This window comes from Lineus longissimus, chromosome 9 (genome assembly GCF_910592395.1).
Source record: "Lineus longissimus chromosome 9, tnLinLong1.2, whole genome shotgun sequence".
In the NCBI taxonomy this organism is placed as follows: Eukaryota; Metazoa; Nemertea; class Pilidiophora; order Heteronemertea; family Lineidae; genus Lineus; species Lineus longissimus.
In genome coordinates, this window is record NC_088316.1 from 12,797,652 (window position 1) to 12,819,952 (window position 22,301).

At 42.6% G+C, this 22,301-nt stretch overlaps 3 protein-coding genes across 5 annotated transcripts; 1 reads left to right on the forward strand and 2 right to left on the reverse strand.

Annotated features, from left to right (window-relative positions):
• Positions 1–1,969: 1,969 nt before the first annotated feature.
• On the reverse strand, positions 1,970–7,020 carry LOC135493671 (ATP-dependent (S)-NAD(P)H-hydrate dehydratase-like). 2 transcript variants are annotated; one of them, XM_064781165.1, is made up of 10 exons: positions 6,898–7,020; positions 6,428–6,566; positions 5,877–5,922; positions 5,344–5,432; positions 4,635–4,743; positions 4,487–4,537; positions 3,756–3,860; positions 3,297–3,417; positions 2,820–2,937; positions 1,970–2,303 (listed from the first exon to the last, which is right to left on the reverse strand). In XM_064781165.1, the coding sequence occupies exons 1-10, from the start codon at positions 6,956–6,958 to the stop codon at positions 2,141–2,143; spliced, it is 1,002 nt and encodes a 333-aa protein (XP_064637235.1). In that variant the 5' UTR covers positions 6,959–7,020; the 3' UTR covers positions 1,970–2,140. The 2 variants fall into 2 exon arrangements, with proteins under 2 accessions (XP_064637235.1, XP_064637236.1); XM_064781166.1 differs by having other exon boundaries at positions 6,875–6,951.
• A 315-nt stretch (positions 7,021–7,335) lies between these two features.
• Positions 7,336–11,554, forward strand: LOC135493579 (xaa-Pro aminopeptidase 3-like). 2 transcript variants are annotated; one of them, XM_064781001.1, is made up of 7 exons: positions 7,336–7,411; positions 8,224–8,990; positions 9,157–9,244; positions 9,353–9,487; positions 9,651–9,838; positions 10,307–10,427; positions 11,049–11,554. In XM_064781001.1, exons 1-7 carry the CDS (start codon positions 7,363–7,365, stop codon positions 11,216–11,218), a joined length of 1,518 nt encoding a protein of 505 aa, XP_064637071.1. In that variant the 5' UTR covers positions 7,336–7,362; the 3' UTR covers positions 11,219–11,554. The 2 variants fall into 2 exon arrangements, with proteins under 2 accessions (XP_064637071.1, XP_064637072.1); XM_064781002.1 differs by having other exon boundaries at positions 7,357–7,376.
• Positions 11,555–13,451: 1,897 nt separating this feature from the next.
• On the reverse strand, positions 13,452–21,811 carry LOC135493432 (amidophosphoribosyltransferase-like). Its single transcript, XM_064780777.1, has 10 exons — positions 21,603–21,811; positions 19,398–19,537; positions 19,027–19,160; positions 18,401–18,513; positions 18,022–18,161; positions 17,788–17,907; positions 17,406–17,665; positions 17,065–17,286; positions 16,501–16,621; positions 13,452–15,288 (listed from the first exon to the last, which is right to left on the reverse strand). Exons 1-10 carry the CDS (start codon positions 21,725–21,727, stop codon positions 15,149–15,151), a joined length of 1,515 nt encoding a protein of 504 aa, XP_064636847.1. The 5' UTR covers positions 21,728–21,811; the 3' UTR covers positions 13,452–15,148.
• Between the last annotated feature and the right edge of the window lie 490 nt (positions 21,812–22,301).

Sequence of the window (22,301 nt, forward strand, 5' to 3'; positions counted from 1 at the left end):
CTAGCTTGCTTGGGAATTCCATGACAGAGTGGATGGCCAAGCAGTGTAGATCCAGGACCCTTCCCTTCAATTCAATTCATGCACCCAGCAGGAGGACAGGCTCTTGCATATGAACCACATGCAGCCTGTCTTCCAGTAGACTGAGTGTACAGGCAGATAGCAGCTCTACCTGAGGTAGAAGTGCCCTGAAGGTGTCGCAACTACCCTATTTTAGTTTAGGTACTTGAGTAGTCTCGATGGTCAGGCTAGCCCTGCCTACAAGAGCACATGGAGGGAAAACTCGTACCCAAAGCTGACGAGTCCTGATGCTGTCCCAGCTGGTACATGAGCTTCCAAGTGTTTCTCGGGTAGGGATCCCCACCCAACTCAGATGCACAGTGAAAAAATCTCTTCTCAAGGCTTAAGGCTCCTGATGTTCTCCTAGGTATATGAGCTACTCTAATTCGTACATGGGTAGGGATCCCTACCCAAGTAAGGGTTGGAATGTGTCCGTCTTCAAGAGCACAGTGAGAAAAACCTCTCCCCAAGACATAACGCCTCTGATGTTGTCTCATGTATAAGTGACTCAAAGTCCAAGTGTCCAAGTACATGTAGGGTACTTGTGTCCGTCTTCAAGAGCACAGTGAGAAAAACCTCTCCCCAAGACATAACGCCTCTGATGTTGTCTCATGTATAAGTGACTCAAAGTCCGAGTGCCCAAGTACATGTAGGGTACTTGTGTCCGTCTTCAAGAGCACAGTGAGAAAAACCTCTCCCAAGACATAATGCCTCTGATGTTGTCTCATGTATAAGCGACTCAAAGTCCAAGTGCCCAAGTACATAATGTGCCCATCTTCAAGAGCACAGTGAGAAAAACCTCTCCCCAAGACATAAAGCTTCTGGTGTTGTCTCATGTATTAAGCGACTCCAAGTCCAAGTGTCCAAGTACATGTAGGGTACTAATGTATCCATCTTCAAGAGCACAGTGAGAAAAACCTCTCCCCAAGACATAAAGCTTCTGATTTTGTCTCAGGTAAATGAGCTACTCTAAGTCCAAGACCCAAGCACATGTAGGGTACTAATGTGCCCATCTTCAAGAGCACAGTGAGATAGAGCCTCTACCAATGGCATAAGGCTCCTAATCTTGTCTAGTATTCGAGCTGACCCAGGTACATGAACTACATCAGCTACGTGTGCTACTGCAAGTTAGTATGCTTTCCAAGTAGAACACATGGGCCTGTTTTCAAGTGAACAGCAAGATAGGAACTTTAGCAAGGAGAAGGGTATTCATGTTGTGACAGGTACATCCTTGTGTTGTCCAAGATACATGAGCTACCTCAGATACATGCGCTACTGCAAGTAATGCTTGCCAAGTAGAACACTTGGGCTTGTCTAGATAGAATCTTTAGCAAGGAGAAGGCCCCTCATGCTGTCCCAGGTACATCCTTGTGTTGTCCAAGATAAATGAGCAACCTCAGGTACATGTGCTCCTACAGTTTCGCTTGCCAAGTAAAATACCAATGGGCCTGTTTTCAAGTGAACAGCTAAATTGAAGCTTTACCAAATAAAGACAAGGGTTTTCATGTTGTGACAGGTTCATCCTCCAGTAGTCCCAGGTACATGAGGTACCTCAGGTACATGAGCCACTTCAAGTAGGCCACTCGAGTTGAGATAGGACCAGTTTTCAAGGGAACATTAGCAAGGAGGACCCTCCTGTTGACCAAGGTACATTCTCATGTCATCCCAGGTGCATGAGGTATCGCAGGAACGGGAGCAGGTACATTAGCTACCTCACATGAGCAGCTTGAGTTGCCATTTGGCCTGTCTTCAAGAGAACAGTGAGAAAGAACCACGACCCACGCCAGGCCTGTGCTGATGTTGTACATGGGTCATAGGTTGTACCTCATACAACCCAGTCAAGTCTGGTACATCCAGCATGATGAAAGACTTCAGTGACAAATGAATAATAAGACTTTTATTCTTTCTAAAATGTTTTATTGTAAAGATATTTTCCTTATACACATGTACATTCAAGGACATAGATATCATTATGAGAATTTACAAAACAAATTGTCAGTCGATTGCATAGCCCCTAGGCTCTCACAGTCACACAATCCTATCTACATTTGCATAAATAGTCCTAAGTGTCAAGAATCAAGTCTCATTCAAAAAGTAATCGAAAGGCCCTTGGTATTTCACTGATCATGTCTGCTGTCACCATACACCGCCCTGTCACTTCGAAGGCCAGCCGACTGCACTCTCGGGTGAACAGACAAGCACCGTATGCTGCTGCCAATGTTGGACCATACGTCTCGAGATATGAACTGAAAAACAGACAAAAGACGGGTAAGATGACACAGGATGCCTCGAGAACAAATCAGTACAGTGGATCCTCCCTTAGCAGACACCTCTCTATCAAGGACACCTTCCCTATTACGGACACTAGTTTTGGTGCCAAATTGGCTGCTTCAAATCAATTTGCCCACTCAAATCAGGTCACCTCTCTATTAAAGAGAGCATATGACAGTCCCAAGGATATCCTTATTAGGAAGGTTCTACAGTAATTTGTCTCAGTGAGGTTGAGAAATCTGGGGCTCTCAAGATAGCGGAACTTATCACAACATTTCTTGCAAAGACTCGGATTCAATCAACCGACCAACAGAGCCCTGGCATTGTGGGTCAGGTACATGTAAAAGCCAAAGGGACCCCGGCTTTTTATCTGGTTCATTTCTAAACAAACATCAACATCAATCAAAAACATATTCTATGTTGCTTAGTTTGAAGTACACTTTTGGAAGTGGACCATTTGAACAAACGCAGTTATAGAATACGCCACTTACCTTTCTCTTGTCCCTGCAGCGCGATGAGCCCACAAGTTGAATAATCCCATACTCCCAGACAGCAGGTCGCCCTGGCCACCACAGCGCCTCAGACTGCCTTCAGAATCACACACCAACACTGAAAGCGATGTTTTAAACATAATTGGAACCGCACTGCTTTTCTTTACTGAAGTAACAGGGAGCATCTAAAACCACCCAGACACTTGGAGCAGATTTCAGCACACATAAAGGCTACAGTGGACCCACTTATGTTTGTCTGCCACGCTGGTCCACGGAGGCTGCCATTTACATCGTGTGACATCACAAGATGGTATTCTACCTCTAACACCTCTGTTGTGGCGACGTTACATCGACAAAGTGCCCTGCCAAAGGATATGAGGAATTCGACTTGGATTTTACATGATATGATGTCATTTTTTTCGCCAACATGGCTAACATTGTTTTTAAATAATTTTCTATTCAAGAGGTTCGTCTTACCATTGTTACCATCTGATATGATGTCCTCGAGCCCTTTTCTAACAATCGTCACATTTCCCATGGCTTGGCACAGTTTCCGCAAATTATCCTGCGGGTCTTCGGAGTCTGGTGAACAACCAAACTAGAAGAAAAAAAACGTTTGATGCCTTCTTCAATAAAAGAACATCCGTAAATAAATCGGTTCGTTTCAACAGGTATTCAATTTTTTTTCTAATTTCTAATTTAAAAGGCCTACACCTTTCGTTGAAAATTTGAAATTTATAATTGAATTTGAAAATTTTCAATTATCTTAAATACACATTTTAACATTCTCATATCGTAGACAGATTAAAAAATACTATAAATTCCAAGTTTTGACAAATTCGTATGCATGATAACTTCACTAAGGCATTGTGTATAGCTGCATTTCTATTTTCCTGGACTTTTTATAACAAACAGTGGAGACCTTTAAAAACCTACCACAGCCTGATGAAGACGTCCATATTCCACTACATTTGGAGTAAGAATCACTTTCTTATAGTTCTGCACAATGTCTGGATGTTGCGACACCAGGAAGAGACCATCCTGAAAATAACACACGGACTTTCAACAAGATCAACAAGCTAAAGCTGTCAGGTACAGGGTGTCTCCAAAAAAACGTATACCCACCTTGAATCATTGATTATATGCAAACTACTAAATTTTATTTCAAGTGTAGTATGTCATTAGAAAGATCTGGATTTACTCTTTCAAGTGATACCTTAAACATGCATTTATTTTCACAGGTGAGTGAGCATAAACAATGCATTTTTTGAATGGCACCCAGATCCTTGCTGTGACACGTGTTTGTGGGAAAGTGAAATCACTAACAAAAAGACCGATGAAGATTACTCAATTGATTCAAAGGTTACACAGTGTGAAATTATGGCACTGGTCCCTCCACATGCCCCCCTCCCTATCAATGCATAGGTGGCATCGTCTGACCATGTCTCTTGTTGATTTCTCCGCAGTGTGGAATTAAACTGCTGGCAATCATTGTTGATAATATTTTTGCCAAAACATAGTGGAAAACTAGCATTTTTGTATAGTGCTCCATACTTGTATTAAATGTCCTCCATGGTTTTGGGAGTTTTGTTAGAAACTTGACCCTTGATAGCTGTTTTAGAAATCCACCGGCCAAATCCACTGGCACTAAATAAGATTCAACTTACAGCATCGATGACAATAGGGATATTCCGCCTCTTTGCTTCATCAATCACTTGCTGAAAAACAGAATTGACCCAATGGAGATGTGCATTTCTTTCAGAGAAAATTTCAGAAAAATTTGCAATCTTTTATGGCACCTGCAACCATGCCTACCTTGACATTCTGAAGTATATCAGCATTTCGTCCGAGGCCTGGACCAATGATGAGGGAATCCATTCGGTTTAAATATTGTGAAATCTCACTGACTGATGACGGATGGTCTCTGAAATAGATTTTAGGTTGATTCTATCATAATAAGTAAACCCCTACCGGCTACACAGTGATAAAATCTGCTCAGTACGTTACAAAATTTTAAAATTTAGTTCAAACTGCAAAGCTAACTACAACAGAGGAAAGATATTCAAAAGAAAGCATCCTGGAAGGTGTCCAATCATAACACCTCCTTAAACCTTTCGCTACCGCAGGGTTTTGGCAGGGTCTAGTAACCCTGGCCACACCAGATATAGACCAGGCAACCTCGATCCCAAAATAGAACAATAGCCAACATTACCCAATCTTAGAACGAGGTCTTCACTAAATCAAGTGCAGTGCTTCCATCTTGTTTTTTCAGGGGTAAACAACCTAAATCTTGGAGGGACTGTGGTGAACTCTAGAACTGGTGTATAATTTAGCAGTACGGATTTTTGCGGGCCAATAGTGAGCAGTGTACTGACCCGGTAAATACCGGGTAAGGTAGTGAAAGAGTTAAAGTAGGATTTCTATTTGTATTGTGCTTACACAGTGACCCACTAGTGATTTCAAAGAAGAAGATCACATGCCCATTTCACAGTTATAACATGCAACATCAATCAAGTTCACTTACAATACTGGTATGACAATGAGGTCAGGACTGAACGCCTTAATGACAGGTGCTGCCTCCTGGGAACAGAACACGTACGACAGATCAGCACCCTGGATGTGGAAGAGAAGTACATCAGCATATGAGCTACCAGCCCAGCCTGGCACTACTTCTACCACTGCTCTTACCACTACTCTTACCGCTACTTCTACCACTACTTCTACTTCTACTTCTACTTCTACCACTACTTCTACCACTACTCTTACCACTTCTTCTACCACTACTCTTCCTCTATAACTGAGTTAAATCAGCTGGGCTATTGCCTGAGTCGCAAACAGCTCATTCGGCCGGAGCTTATCCCGGTTTTCATAGCATTACGTGACCCCGGAGTATGACTCCCCCTGGATAGGATGCTGGTCTATCGCAGGTTTACTTCCCAGGCAAGCAAGCCTGGTACCCATTTACTCCTTGGTGGAGAGAAGCAAAAAATCATCAGCTTACATCAAAAGAACGAGAATAAATTTGATTCCAGACTAAAGAACTAAAGACACACATACCATTCTTAGCGCTGTGTATGCTGCAAAGTATGGTGCACCACAGTATCTGAAAAATAACACTAAAAATAACAGTTTTACATGTATGGTGCTGCTCCCCAATTTCGAGTCATCCCCAATTTCGCGAAATCCCGTTTTTTCCTGTTTTCTCGCGCGTCACTTCGTTTCCAGAGAAGAAATTTTCTGATTCCTGATATTCATTTCGTTCCGTTGTAATTGATTTCAATTTTCATAATAAATAAGCTTTTGCGTGTGTGCAATCGTTGGAAGTTAGTAAATCGGCACTTAGTGATAAGACCCGCGAAAACTGGCTCCGTCATCATACATGTATTTATAACTTACGAAGTTACATGTACACTACAGGAATTGCCTTTTCAAAACATAATAAAAACAACTTTGGTTGGGTTTTTAGCATGGATTTGGCAATGAATATAAAAAAGGGGGAAAAAAAGAAAAGAATTTTCAAAAAACGGATTTTCAGGGCACTAACACAGCATGATGTGAAAAGCTGAATCCCAATAGTTAATCGAAATGTTTCATTTAATCAATCTTACTCCTTTGATCCCCCAATTATTGCAACTTTTCCCGCTTGTCCTTTGTGCCTCTCAGGAAGGAGGGGAGGGATGAAGCTCTTGACCATCTCAAGGAGAGAGCCACGATTCGATGACTTGGTGCATATCGTCTGGAAAGCACCTGAAGTGAAAGAAAAAACATACAAACAGTTCTTAAAAATGTGTGAACATGTGTTCTTGAACTTCTGTTCGCTATGAAGTTGGATTGTCATTTTCTTTGCTTGACAGTTGGACAGAGTCTGAGACTAGCTAATGTGTAGGGGTATGTTCCTCTAAAGGGACGGTGACCAGAACATTGGGTTTTTTTTGCAACAACCTCACCCTGTAGGAAGAGGCCAAAATCGTGCATCACATCAAAGTCTTCCAAAATCAATACGCAAACACCAAATATAACGGTTATAAGTGCATTCACCAAATAGGTGGATTCACCAAATATTCAGCAAAGTGTTCACCTGCACGAATCAGTTGATTTCGACTGGCAAGTTGCAATAAAATGCTCGTAAATGTGAACATTTTGAATCCGTTTTTGACAGAACAAGAGCTTTCTTGGCTGCTACTTCACAGCAGTACCACAATCTCCACTCGCTTCACCTCTGCATCAGATTGTGTAGTAATCTGCAAATGTAAGCAGTCACTCGTTCACCCCAAACTATACCGCGTTACACTAACAAATCAGCTATAAGACAATTTACAAGTGCCCAATTGCATTTGTACTTTCAAACCAGTAAAGTGTTTATTTTTGAAAGATAATCGAGTAGTATGGTGATTAAAATGAGATGAAATATGAAGATTCTTTTGGCTAAAATATAAAATAGTCCCAGATTTTGTTTGACGAATGCCCAAAAAATTGCAGAGGTGAAAGCAGAAATGGTACTTGGAATATAGCTGTCACCAAAAAGACCACAAGATCTGTGGAAATGAAAATTGCGGGGTCAATTTTGTGCAAATTTCGGTGTTATTTCCCTGGTAAATAGTTCGATTGCACTTTTAAAACATTATCTTAATAGAATACAACACAACTCAGTAGCTGTCAATGTCTAAAGAATGCTACAAAGACGTTTGGCTTTACTAAATTCATGTTTCCTTTTGGGTCACAGTGTATATTTGTTTTTTTGGGGGGGAGGGGTAGGCCAATTGACTGAATAGTATTGATGATCCCACACAACGTACTGTTGTCATTGGGGGAGACCCCCCCCCCCCCCCATACACACAGACACAGACACACCTCCAACACCCCAAACTCATGTCCGTCCCTCTTCATTTTACCCAGTGCTTTGGGCCGGGCTTCCCCCTCCCCCAAGGCCCGGCCCCATCCCACCTCCATTGGACCATTGATTAGACTTTTTGAGACCTTTAACCCGGGGGCGATGGAGCAGGACCCCCAAATCATCTTGATGGTACTGTCCTAGTCCTTCTAACATGTTAACCCAAGGGCGATGGAGGTACTGTCCATGGGTCCTTCTGACACATTTTACTCCTCCTTCATCCAGGGTTGGGATTGGCTGCCGCAATCGTTGAATGCAAAATAGGGTGTTCAGCCCCGTTGAGGTAGTGTACCTTGCCATGAATAACATACGTATCTTGTTTATGACGTTGCTCATTGGTCTTGGACGTGGTTGATTCCTTTTTCTCAATGGGTGACTAGTACTACTACTTGTTGGCAAGGGCCTAAACATTTCAATAAACATTAGCTACATTTACTAGTGCCCACATGTATGTACATGTTCTTGCCAATAAATTTTGCAATACCAATTTGAAACTTTCTGTCTCAATTTCAGGCAAAGCCAAAAATGCCAGCTCACAAATTCAGAGATTCACCACCGCTGTTGCTCCAGCTAGCAACATCCTCCGTTACTATGGGCAACCAGCCCCTCACACGCATCCCCACCTCTTCAAAAAGGATGAAGTCACACCAGGACTTGAGAAACTGGAATACAGACTTAGGCGAGAACTTCTAATGAAGAGGATAATGGACTCGGGCCTTGGAAGGACATTCCCCGATATGGACCATTTAGTCGTCTTCACGTCTGCTCCGAAGTTATACATGTCTATTGATGTACCATACTTTTACAGACAAAATACGGAATTCCTTTACATGAGTGGCTTTATTGAAGCGGACAGTGTTTTGCTGCTTCATTCTCAAAAGAAATTAGGATCGGGGTTTGAGGAAGTGATGTTTGTTACACAGCGGAATGCGTCCAAGGAACTTTGGGAGGGTCCAAGCGCTGGTGTCGAGGGGGGTAGAGACTTATTAGGCATACAAAACGTAAAACCACTAGATCACCTGGATCGATATCTCGCAAATTATCTGAAAGATTCGAACAAATTTTGTTTGTGGTACGAGTATCTGAAACCAGTTAATCAGAAAATCCATTCGAACTCATTTCTTCCATTAATGAAAGAGGCGAATCGTGTTGAAACGCCGACCAAGATTGTACATCATCAGAGATTGATGAAATCGACAGCCGAGATTGAGTTGATGAGGAAGTCGAATCGGATTGCTTCAGAGGCCTTTGTTGAAGTCATGAAGTTTACAAAACCCTGGGTAAGGATTGCAAAAAGTAGCACATTTAGGTGAAGTATTGTTTCAAATACCATAGTAACATTAACAATCAGTCTTTTGATAACGGCAAGCTGAATCTCAAAGTAAACATTTTATTGTAATTTTGTGCAAAAAGAAAATAATTAATCTCTTTTTTCTCAATTTTCAGATCAATGAGTCGGCTCTCTTTGCCAAGATGGATTTTGAGTGTCGGATCCATGGTGCTGAGTACCTGGCCTATCCACCAGTTGTTGCAGGTAGGCACAAAGTTTTATTTCACTTTCCCGAGAACTTCGAAATAAAGAACATCTCTCGTTTAAGGAAATATTTCTTATTCTTAGTAAGATTTCTCCTTCTTTTAATAGGTGGCAACCGGGCGAACACGATCCACTACATCTCAAACAACCAAGTGATTGCAGACGGTGAACTTGTCTTGATGGATGCTGGCTGCGAATACCATGGTTACTGCAGTGACATCACTAGGACGTGGCCTGTCACAGGTATCTACCATACTTGGGACGCTCTCCGGGTGCTTTTGTTCTGCGTGGTAGCCAGCAGTGTCAACCACTAGGCTATGAGGCTCCTCACTTTGTCACTTTAACTTTTCATCAGCCCTATCGTTATATTAGCATGCCTATCCATGCATGTTTTCTTCTTCTTCAGGAAATTTCTCCCCCGCTCAACGTGACCTCTACAGTGCCTGCCTGATTATTCAAGAACTCTGCATCCAAATGTGCCGTCCAGGAGTCACCTTGGAAGAGATCTATCGTGCAATGTTGGCAATTATGGGTGAACAACTCAAGAAGCTAGGCCTCATCCCTAGTAGCGTCAGTGCCTCTGATGTCATTAAGGTAAATCAGTACCATTGGGAAGAAGGTGGTGTGGGTGTTCACATGAGTGCAGCCAATCGCCATCTTCCTCGAGCAGCAATTTGGGACAGGTATCGACCAATTAGAAGAGAGCTATCATACTTGTTTGGCACAGACAGCACGACCATGATCACATACAGGGGTTTTGATTGGTCAACGGGATTGAAATTTGCCAGAGTGGTTGGGGTGGGTGTTACCAAATTGGTCAATTTTGAGTTGCCAGAATGGTTGAATCACCAAACTGGCCAGAATTTGCCACAACAATTCATAATGGTTTACCAGGGCAAACTAAAGACCCATTCAAGTATAAGAAACATGATTTGCTTATCATGTGCCCCCTCCTTTCCTAGCCATAGACGGACTCACCCGGCAAATTACCCCAATGGTGCCCAACTGTAGTGGCAGGCAACAAAAGTGCAAACATCGATAAAGATGAGTTCTTATTTTCAGCTCACCCGCCAATTCTGTGCCCATCACGTCGGTCACTATCTTGGAATGGACGTCCACGACTCGGCAGAAGTTGGACGCAATCTTGCACTACAACCAGGCATGATCATAACAATTGAACCAGGTATGCGAGTGCTTTATCACATTCTTCAGCTCCTTACACTCTCCATTGCAGAGTTTATGAGTTATGTCAGGTTTAATTTTTACAGTTGAAACCTCTTTTGTGTGGAGATTCAGTCGTTCTTCAAATCCTATCTCTATGATGCTGATGCTACTTCTTGGTATATTCAAATGGGGCAGCGGTAGCGCAGTGGAAGAGAGTCGGCCTCATGATCAGGAGGTCGTGGGTTCGACTCCCGGCTGAGTCACTCCTTGGTTCCCCGACTGGTCAAGTTCAAGTGAGGGCCTTCTGGTTGCTTCTTGAAACCCCTGATTGATTTCTGTGGAGACCGGGGTAATAATTTGATATCCCACAGCGCTTTAACAGTTCCGTTACTGAGGAGCGCTATATAAATGCGTGACATTATTATTATTATTATTATGATGTTTTCGACTCGAGATCATGAAAAACATTTTATCTTATTCTTTGATTAACGCTCTAAAGCTCCTTTGACCAGAAGAAAGAGAGCTGTTCAACAAATTGAAAAATTCTGTCCCATGCGTCCCATGCTTTGGAATAGGTGGCGCTACAAGTCCTTCAAGAGATACGCCCCAAAGTTTTAATTACCCAACCGTTACGTTTCAGGTATCTACATCTCGGCGACGAGGAATGACGTGGACCCCAAATATCGCGGGATAGGTATTCGTATCGAGGACAATATACTGATCACAGAGACTGGACATGAAAACCTTACTGCAAATTGTCCAAAGGATCCAGATGTGATTGAACAAATCATTACTGATGGAAAATCTTGAACTTACTATAAACCATATTATACGTAGATCTATTTCACCTGCCTCAAATGGTCCATTCACCACTTCCCTCAAGCAGAAATCATGTACAACTTCCCGTGCTTTGACTGATCAAAACCCCTGCATGTGATCATGGCTGTGCTGTCTGTGCTGAAAAAGCATAATAGCTCTCTTCTGATAAGTCAATACCTGTCGGGATGTTCCAAATTGCTTCTATAGCGCTGCTTGAGGAATGTTTTGAATTGTTTGAAGGCAACTCACATGTGCATGTTAACAAAATGCAATATAAATAAAACCAGCTCAGAAGATTGTCCAAATGTGCATTTAACCATGTTTGTGTATCAAACATAACTATGTTTAAATCATGAATAAAGTGTTTTATGATTTGTTGCTAAATTATTGGTTTACTTTCTTTTAAATAATTGAAATAGAATACAAGTTCGGACATGTTCCAGAAAATGGTGTTAGCTGCAACCTGCGACCACATTGAAGGAGGGCTTCCGTGACTGAAATGCTGGTAGAGCTTTTGGAAAGTCCTACCACCTGCTACCTATTTTCAGAATTCATGTAACATTCCAAGGACTGAGACCATTGTGAACAAACACATACCTTATCAAACTATTCTGGTCTAGATGCAAAATCACCGTCTGGTCCTTGATATGACAGTAACTACCGTAGTTACCTCAAACACAGCACCTGATGGCTTCTCGCTTGCGTCCATGCCGATCCACCATCGTTGTGCATATAGCCATCCTTCACCGCCGATAAACATCCCCCTGATCGACCGTCAGAAGGGCTGTTACTTTATCGGTAGTCTCCCTACATTCCCTTCCTTTCCCACGCGTCCATGTCACAACAACACTAACATTACACTCGCTCGTGGTTGTTGCACGAGACACGCACTGAAAGCCATCATAATGGAAGACCAGGTGCTCAATGAGTAACGGTTCCGGGGATGCTGACCTGACCCAAATGCACAGTGCATGTTGTATAGAAGAAGGGTAGCCTGATCCTGAGGATGGCACTATCAATTCAGGCCGTCATTCAATTTCTTTGTGTCGAGCAATTTGATTGGCCACCCGTTTATGATGGTGCGTCTGACAGATTTCCTGGCCCTTTGTGTTGGCAGTGAAAGGAGGAGACTTTGGGACTGATATTGACCGTCAAAAAGTTTACATGGCTTGCCTCAAGAGAGAGCCAGTTGTCACGTCTGCTCTTCTGATCAGATTTCCCCCAAGTGAGACATTCTATAACGTCTTAGACATCTGGGCTTTTTTGGTGTGCCAAAAGCTCACTGGCCATCCGATAACTGTTGGGCAATATATGAACCAATTGATGGCAATCTGATCTGTCGAGTTCAAAGTATAAGGCAATCGATGGACTAGCACCAGCCTACCTCAGCGAGATGATCTACAACACCAAGGGTTGTCCTTCCTGAGATCTAAGAGCACTCCTACCTTGGTAGTTCTATGCACCAAGTGCAAGGCATTTGGAGATCGGTCTTTCTACATGTATATATGAATCTGCTCGAAAACTCTGGAACAAACTTTCAACTCTCATTATGAGAGCAATTTCCTTGCCTTTAACCAACTCCTTAAGAAAAGTTTTCAGTCGTTTCAATGCGCCTGCGAATCCTAGAGCAATTCTTAATATTTGGTCACAACACAAATTTACTTATCGATTGATTGATATGCAAGGAGAACTGGTCAGGAACAAATGGATACACTGGTTACCAGACAGAAGTACAACTGGATGAGCCACAGTCTGCGGGGACCAAAGCATCACGAGACACTCCTTGAGCTGGCATCCCCACGGAGAAAGAAGCAGGGGCAGATTACACACAACGTTTGGAAGATCAACTGAGGCAGTGGCAAGGTCAATGCGACTAGAGCATAACGACCTCGAGAGTGGCCAAAGATGGAGGTAGTTGCGAGTTCGGGCTAGCAATGCCATATTGGACCTCTTGCAAAGTTGCGAGTTTTGCGAGTTAAGGCGCAAAAGTGTCAATTGACTAATGAGTGGCGAAGCTGCCATTAGTGAAGCAGACATTTTCCCATGCCACTTCCAGGCACCACTCCTCGTGAAGTTGGCGGACCTGCCTTGAATACACAAAATTTAGTTAAGATTCTCAGCAAGCTGGGGAATTGATTCTCCACGATGAATATAATCATGGTCCTCCTTCTCCTGATAATCCTTGTCTGAAGGTCGACGAATTCAATCATTAAACACAACACACTTTCATGTTTATTTTTGGCTCTTTATTAGGAAAACAACCAAAAACACTTTGCATTGATACTTTTATAGCGATATTGCGAGATTCATCAAAAAAATTTTCCAGAAATATATTGAACATGATGAATGATGTGATGACAGATTTAATCTTTACACCTAAAATATTTTTTCGAGGAATATATTTGATGACAATGAATGACGAGATGGCAGATTTAATATTTTAACATGATTATGAAAATTGTACATAAGTTTAACAAGTATGGTATTGCAGTTTTTTCAAGTTTGAAAATGCATCGGTAAGAAACATGGGTAAAAATCAACCAAACTTTTACTAGTATGTGTGCATTTTGATATGTTGTACATGTATAACATATCAAAATGCACACATACTGGTGCTAATACATCAAAACTGTGCATACATGTATGTCTTGGTCTTAAATTGAAAAGAAGAAAAATACTTCAACATTAAACTGTGCAAAACATCGAAAATGTAATGCATGCATCTGATTAACATCTTTTATCACACTACTGACTTCAATGTTGGTCAAAAATTTCTACAATTGCGGCAGTAAAATCTGTCATTATTTTACATTTGTCAAAAATTGAGTCACACCAGATTTGACTTGAGAGGAAATCATTCCGTTACAACGTATACCAGATCTTGACATAAGAATGACCGTCACGATTCCTGCGGCCCCCAAGATCACAGGTTACTTCCGATGAAGTGAGTTCAGATCATTCTCACGATACGTTTACAGGGAAATTGTTCAAAATAAGCATGACCTAAAAGAGACTATGATTGTTCACAATTTGACATCTTTTCCTATTCGAAACCAAAAAAACAGAATGGTTTCCTCCAAGTGTAATCTTACATCTGGCCAAATGAGGCCAAAGGTTATTCAAAAGTATTACCTCATGATAAATAATACCTCAGTAATGCAGCCTAATATCAAAAGAAAGGTTTGAGCAGTGTTTGGTGTGATTATAGAAACTGATGCGCAAATATTGCCAGCATAAACCCTGAGATGGAAAAATTCATGCAGCAAAGATACCCATGACTTAAAGAGTAAAAAAGAAGCCACTTCAGCAACATGAAATGTGGCAATACTATAATATACAAATTTTTGGGGGTACTCGCAGTTATTCGCGAAATCAACGTAAACAAAACACCCAGAAAAATTGGCAGAGTTATAAAAGCTAAAGATAGAAATTGTCAGCCAACCAGCAACCCACAGCTAAAAATAGATAGTGTCAGCAACTGGGAAGTTGCCGCATTACCACTCGAGCTCCAATTGGTAGTGGCTGCACTACCACTCGAGCTCCAATTGGTAGTGGCTGCACTACCACTCAAGCTCCAATTGGTAGTGGCTGCACTACCACTCAAGCTCCAATTGGTAGTGGCTGCACTACCACTCGAGCTTCGATTGGCAGTTGCCACACTACCACAAGCTCAAATTGGTAGTGGCTGCACTACCACTCGAGCTTCAATCGATAGTTTCCGCATATCCTCTCGAGCTTCAATCGGTAGTTGCCGCACTATCACTTGAGCTCCAATTGGTAGTTGCCGCACTACCACTCGAGCTCCAATTGGTAGTGGCTACACTACCACTCGAGCTTCAATTGGTAGTTGGCGCACTACTACTCGAGCCCAAATTGGTAGTTGGCGCACTACCACTCGAGCTCCAATTGGTAGTTGCCGCACTACCACTCGAGTTCCACGGGGTAGTTTCCGGTCAGACACGCCGTGCAGTGACCCATCTTCTTCTCTTCTAAATCCTGGATACCTTCTGAGACAGCGCTCACGAGACCATCTACGGAGAGGTACACGAGGCTGTCTGCTCCTAAAATCAAATCAAATTTACTTTTAGATGCGAGACCACTGGAGGGTTTGAATATCAATGAGTGTTTTGGATCTCTTGTGTCGAATAAGTTGGGCTGCTTCTTTCCTGCCAATAGTCATGTGCATATTCTGCTTGAAAACAGCGATTGGACAATCTTAGATGCCAACCAACAACTGGCAGAAACATAGCAGCCCAATGTATACTAAAGGAAGAGGTCCAAAGTACTCCTCAATCAAGCCACTTAGTGATAATATGAATAGTATAAGTCCTACAAAGATATTTGATACAAAAGTTCGATACCGGTAGACTCTTTTGCCAACTAGAATTGAGAAATTTGCTTTACAGCAAATTTGATGGTCCCCACATAGGGAAAACTGTGCAATGGATGGTGATTTTGCTTCATATGAAGCCACAGTTTGGTTTTGGGAATAAGAGCTGGATATGTGTCGTGATGGGCTAGGGCCAGGAGGCCTAGGTGCAGTTATAGATGGAGTACTAGTGAAAGTTGAAGTAGTTGGCGTAGAGTTTCCAAACAACGGGGAAAAGAATAGCGAGGAAATTCCGCCTATCTGCATGCCGATTCACGCATGATCTATTTCCGGACGCTCGCTCTTTCTCAAAATAACATGCTCAATAATCATTCAAACAGCACCCAAACTATTTTAGATGGGCAGGATGGATTATCGATAAGCATTTAAGGCTATTACTTTGGCTCCCCTACCCTTGATTTCTACATTCAACAGTCACTAAACTGCTAACGCGTTCTTCGCTCGACCAACTCCATGTGGATTGGTTCGGCCATGAGAAGAATGACGTCATTATGATGGGGCGGAGCTTATGCAAATGTGTCAGAATCTCGCCTCTGCGCATGTCAGATTGAATCGCGGCTTCGGCATGTTGGGAGAAGACGATCAGACGAATCTCAGCAAAAAATGCTTCAAAGTCATGGAAATAATGAGAATATTGAAAATCTTTTTGTGATATTCCATGCATCGAATTTCCTTCAATGGGATTGGAGTGATTGGTCCTTGATCTATTCAGCAGTTTGGCTGGACAAGCTCCATAAATGTTTTGTGGAAGAAGAACAAGAAACAGAACCTACCTACCCAGTGATATCAAGATGGTCTCCACTGAGAGTGTGGAGACCATAAAAAATAGGCTCTTTAGCTCAGGGTCACCATTTTAGCCAAATTTGATACAGTCTTTACATACCTAAAGCATCCGCTAGCTGCTCTGGTGTTTTATGATTTGCAATCAGTTCGTCTCTGGTTGGGATGTTGATGCCCATGTAGCATGGATTGTGAATTGGTGGAGAGGCAACACGAATGTGGACCTGGAAGTTACGAACATTTAGCCATTGAAACACAAATGCAAGGCGAGGAATGCCAAAAACGTGATCTAAGACTTGAGATCCAGGCAAGAAAAAGTGGGGTTCTTTCTTTTATCAACGTCATTGGCATTTTCCAGGGCATTTCACAAGAAATATGAACTGCAGGCATGGATCACTCCTGGTGTGTGTCAGGAGAATCTTACGGGAGTGATGTAACAGCAATGTATAAGAAATTTTAGATGGCAACAAGAATCATGTCACTCCAGCAAAAATTGGGGGAGGGCGCAGCGCTTTGTGAGAGTCCTCACTCCCATCATGAAAAAGCCTGATCTTCTCACTTGTATCAGTGCAGGAATGACAAGCCACGCAGACTTGTGATTCTATCGTATATTGGATCAGTGACATATACTGACAGCCCGACACTCTTAACTTTCTGCAAAACCTACCTCCTTGGCACCAGCGTTCTTCAACAGTCGAATGATCGGACCCATGGTGTTTCCACGCACAATAGAATCGTCAACCAGGATGATTTTCTTTCCGAGGAAATTATCAGCAAGTGCGCCGAACTTCTTGGCAACGCCAAGCTGTCGCAGTCTCTTTGTGGGTTGGATGAAGGTTCTTCCAACGTACCTATTCTTGGTCAGCACTTCAACATAAGGAATGCCGCTCTAGAAAAGATTAGGAGAATAGAAATATTATTGACTGCAAAGGCCTACACCATTTGTTCGGTCACATTCCCGATTTCAACTATGTACCTTTGGCAAAAACGTTATGAAAAACGCTTTACCTGTTCTGCGAATCCCATGGCAGCTGGTGTAGCGGATTCTGGCACGTTGCTGACAAGATCGGCTTTAATGTCGCTCTCCAAAGCCAGGTGGCGGCCACAGCGCTTCCTAACCGTGTAGACCATCTGTCCCTCCATGATGGAGTCTGCACGGGCAAAATAGACATACTCAAAGATGCAGAAGGCAGACACGTCTTTTCCTTTGGGCCGGGGCACAACACACAAGGACCGCACACCACTGTTGGTAATAGCCACTATTTCACCTGAAAATCAAAAGGAAAGATAATTTTTTTATAGGCTGGCTTCTGATAAAAACACTATATGAGAGACTACTGGAATGACCGTGAAAAAACGGACGTTTCAACCAAATAACCTCGGACATTACCTGGAAGAATCTCTCTGTAGTACTTGGCTCCAATCGCTTGGAATGAACAGGACTCGGACGACACCACCCAACCTTCACAATCACAACCATATTCATTCTCACTATCCGATTCATATTTCTCTGAAAATAAAAGATTTGTTAAACATTGAATCATTTCATGTCCTTAATAATAGAGTGGTTCAGCTACATTATGTCTATCAAATTGACGGAATAGGGCTCTTCGCCAATACCTACCCAATGTCAGGGGTTGCCCTATCAGTTTTCCGGTACACAATGGTCGGTTACCAAATGGATCTCTCATGGCGTAGAGGGTATCACCATGCATGACAACAAGAGAATAGGCAGCAGGGGTCTCACTCATGATGTGACGAAATCTGTCGGAGAGAAATCAGTTCTAATAATGTAATCACAGAACAGTTATCAATTCTTAAACAAAAAGGTACAAGAAAACAGGAGCGTAGCTCGCTTTCTGGTCCTGGGGGGTGGGGGGGGGGGGAGGGTTGGGGGTACTTTTAACACTTTTTGAAATGTTTTGGCCAAAATCATGGTCCAATACATGTTTTGTGACTTCAGGGGGGTCATCACTTCAAAGTGAATCCTTAGTACTGCATACCTTGCCGGCCAGTCCACTCCATTAGGTTCACCATCTTTAGGGGTCAAGGCCATGAGCTGGGTGATAAGTTCACTGTCGGACTGTGTAGACAATCCAACACCATGGGCAAGCACCTGAAAATGACATGAGATTTTCAACCAAATGTGACAGTGAATCACCTCAACAAAATCACTCTGCAGTGACCTGTAGTGAGCCAGTCAATGTTTGATCACTCAATTAAATTCAATCATTTATTATAGTCATACACCTTGAAGGGGTACACCGGGGCCAATTCATAATTCCTGTTGGTCGAGGAAAATAGATATGCAGTTTTTCACAATACCGCAGTGCAGTTATTATGCATACGAATTAGCTGAAAGTTGATATTTACATGTATATATGCATCTGTCTACACAATGACAATGCTGAATTTATATTTTGTATGTAAAATTACACAAATGGGAAGTTTGAATTCAATTATTTAGAAAATTTAAATGAATGGCGTAGGCCTTTTAATCTGAAATTTTCTGCAGAAAGCAAAGCTTCACTTTACATTACAGACAAGTTTCATTTATTTGTTGGAGCTACGAGTGTGGAACAAGATCTTTGGGGAGGGAGCTTTTGCAAACCATGTACATATCTCATACCTTTTTCCTGAGCTTTCCTGCGTTGACAAGCTCTCCATTGTGTGCGACTGCTATCAAGCCATGAGATGTCTCAACAACGAAAGGTTGACAGTTGGTCAGCTCAGAGGATCCAGCAGTAGAGTACCGTGTGTGACCTGGGCGCGGAAAATAAAATCACGAAAATGTTGAAGGGGCAAGACCTGAATATTAACAGGGCTGAGGGCTTATGACTTGGAACAATGTTGAATGTACTTTACAGTCAATACCAAACTTTACTTTACTTTTACATGCAGCTTTTGTTAGTCCTTTTGTTTTTTAATTTTACCACGCCTTTTTGAATAATAGAGGAATCCTTTTAGTCTCAGAACACCATGTCAGAGGGTCACTCTCACCTATTCCTAAGTTTCCCTTTAGTTTATGCAATGGGTCATCTTTGAAAACTTGGCTGACAAGTCCCATGCCTTTATGAGAGTGGAACTTGGCATTTGTCACATCGCCATCACTGGTAACTATGCCTGCACTCTCTTGGCCACTAAAAAAAACAAGATTTTTAAAAAAGCAAAAAATATAAAAACGTAAATCACAAATATATGTATTAAGCGAGCCGCACACCTCAGACAGTTTTGATTATAACAAACTTGTCCAACATTCCACCTGTACACAACTTACACAAGCCAAGGGCAAAGGTCTGAAAAAAACACATCTATATACTACAATCAAGATGTACAGACCGGGGGAGCTGGCGGTACGTACCCATAAGTCTTTGCGGTAGTCTCGCACGTACCGGATATAACCCATCAAGCTTTTCTCCTTCAGAGAAATACTGCGTTGCGCTCAACTGCCAATTATGCATTAGTCTGGTGGACACGAGGTTGGCCTTGAAATTATCATATTCATAAAGTGCTTTCGTCATCTTCGGTACCTGTCGGCACATACGGTAATCAATTCAAACCTCAGGGAACTCGAATGATTAAACTTGCTTGAAATCGAAAATTTGGACAACACACGTGTACTACAGCGCAAACGGCAGCATTCTGACATATAGAAACATGTGGTCTGATTCTATTTTTACTTGTCACTGCGTCCAACCTCGTATGCAGGGTAATGTGGCTTTCTCATTGGTCGAACGTTAATTTTGTTCACAGCCTTTTATAAGGCACTTGAGCGCAACGCAGTATTTCTCTGAAGGAGAAAAGCTTGATGGGTTATATCCGGTACGCGCGAGACTACCGCAAAGACTTATGGGTACGTACCGCCAGCTCCCCCGGTCTGTACATCTTGATTGTTGTATTATATACAAGAATAGAGTGGTTTCACGTTTCATCATGTAATTGTAATGTCATCACAACGGGTAGTTGTAAAACAAGAAACACAGAAACGAAACAGAAACACAGAAACGCAGAAACGAAACGCAGAAACGAAAATCAAACGGGTTTTCATAAAAGTTGGAATCAAGCGGCACGCCGATACTTTCCTTGCCCAATCCGTTGTTATTGTCGTTTAAAAGTAAAATCTGAGGTTGGTGGGTTGCGGCCAGCCGGAATGCAATAGAGTTGTTGAGGGGATACATGGAGCAACTTGGGGGGGGGGGGAGGGGGCGGCACGATATGGGTGAAGTCTTTTGAGGTGGTGGTGTAGTACTTTGGTAGGTTCGATTCGATTCCTACAGCATGTTATTTTAAATGAAGGTGCGGTGCAACATCTTGCCTTGTAGTGTTCAATTTACATGAAGTACCAGGATCATTCTACAAATCCCGTCTGATGCAGCACTAAATGCAAGGTACGGTACCAGTACATGGGTGAATCATTTCGACGTTATGTGAGACGTGAGAGACCAATTTTGGCGACTAGAATAGAGTAAAGTGTGGGGGGGGGGGGGGCACTAGACTTGGACTTGGAGTAACTCAATCTTGCCTGCCCAGCTGCTGCCTTTAAATAGTCCCTTTAAATATCTGTTTATGTTAATGAGGTTGCAGTAGGGAAGTTCAGCCTAGTGTCGTGCACAGGCCATGGAATGTACAAAAGAACAGGACTCGCTATTCGAAGGACTATTTTCTATTTACGCCGTGTAGTACATACATGTAGTGTATTGGCACGATCAAGGCCGGATGCTGCCAATCTGCGCACACGTTGATGAGGCTAAAAGGGGTATTGGGAAATGAGCATTCCTCCTTCCATTCCGACTGAATACCAGTTTTAGTTACACCCGCGTTCGCGGCCACAACCATGGCAACAAGATGGAGTCTGCAGACCAGAATTCGCCACAAGACTGGTTTCTGCGTTTCGTTTCTGTGTTTCTGTTTCGTTTCTGTGTTTCTTGTTTTACAACTACCCCATCACAACTGCCATGTTGGAGGGACAGATGGCCATGGCGTCGTAACCTAGTTAAAGCTTACTACACGAAGAATTCAGCAAATAGCAACATACAACACTGAAAATATCAACAGATCTGAGAAATGAGAAGTGACAAGAAAGCTCACTTTAACTGCTTTAGCATATTTCATGTATTGGCGCTCCATATGCATTGATCAGCTGAGCAGCCTCAGCATGCACTGCATCAGCTGTGCATCTACGCAGTGCATGGACGGAAAACTTACCGGTGTTGGACACCCACTAAACCTAGGGAAATAACATTGGCGACGTCGACTTCTGCCGGCCATTCTCCTGCAGCAACACAACCAAACACTCCACAAGCCTCTCTCAACTCTGTACCGTCGTCCATTGGGGGGTTGGACGGACTCGACAGGTTTTAGACAAGGTTAGAAAATTTTTCACTCGTTCACGTTGTCCGCGATCCTTTTAATTGGGTCAGTCGGTGGACGAAACCATTCTGTGGAGGGGTGAGTCGGTGACAGTCACTAATACACAGGGCGTCTCAGAAAAGGACCTGCCAAGGCTATACAGGATGTCCCATACCAGAGGGCCTCGGACAAGAAGCAAGACACTGTCACAACCTGATTCTGTCTGACAAGATGGACAATTCTCCTTGCAAAACAGGATGTCTAAGAAAAGGCTATGGAGAGCCACAAAGGCATCGTCACAACCCGATTCTGTCACACCGGTTCGACAGTCTTCCTTGCTATATAGGATGTCTTAGAAAAGGATCTGAAGGCACCAGTCACCATCAAGACAATGTAATCAGCTTCCTTCAACATCATACATATGTTTTGAAGAGATTCAGAGATAGATGGGACAGTGCCCAGTGAGCGTCCTTGGAAGACGAGTCCCTTAACTTGCCCAATATACATCTCAAAATGTTATTTTTTGTCCGATTTTGAAAATTTTAAGTTCTACAG

Excerpts from the sequence above, each read along its gene's own strand:
- LOC135493671 (XM_064781165.1), bottom strand. The coding sequence starts at position 6,958 with ATGTTCACATTTACGAGCATTTTATTGCAACTTGCCAGTCGAAATCAA. Across the intron at positions 6,567-6,897 it reads AAATCAACTGATTCGTGCAG|GTGCTTTCCAGACGATATGC; the intron begins GTGAACACTTTG and ends CTTTCACTTCAG. Across the intron at positions 5,433-5,876 it reads CATACACAGCGCTAAGAATG|GGTGCTGATCTGTCGTACGT; the intron begins GTATGTGTGTCT and ends TTCCACATCCAG.
- LOC135493579 (XM_064781001.1), top strand. The coding sequence starts at position 7,363 with ATGAAAATTGCGGGGTCAATTTTGTGCAAATTTCGGTGTTATTTCCCT. Across the intron at positions 7,412-8,223 it reads ATTTCGGTGTTATTTCCCTG|GCAAAGCCAAAAATGCCAGC; the intron begins GTAAATAGTTCG and ends TCTCAATTTCAG. Across the intron at positions 8,991-9,156 it reads TGAAGTTTACAAAACCCTGG|ATCAATGAGTCGGCTCTCTT; the intron begins GTAAGGATTGCA and ends CTCAATTTTCAG.
- LOC135493432 (XM_064780777.1), bottom strand. The coding sequence starts at position 21,727 with ATGGACGACGGTACAGAGTTGAGAGAGGCTTGTGGAGTGTTTGGTTGT. Across the intron at positions 17,908-18,021 it reads AGGGCAACCCCTGACATTGG|AGAAATATGAATCGGATAGT; the intron begins GTAGGTATTGGC and ends TTTTATTTTCAG. Across the intron at positions 15,289-16,500 it reads GCAGCTAGCGGATGCTTTAG|GAGCAGACAGCCTCGTGTAC; the intron begins GTATGTAAAGAC and ends ATTTGATTTTAG.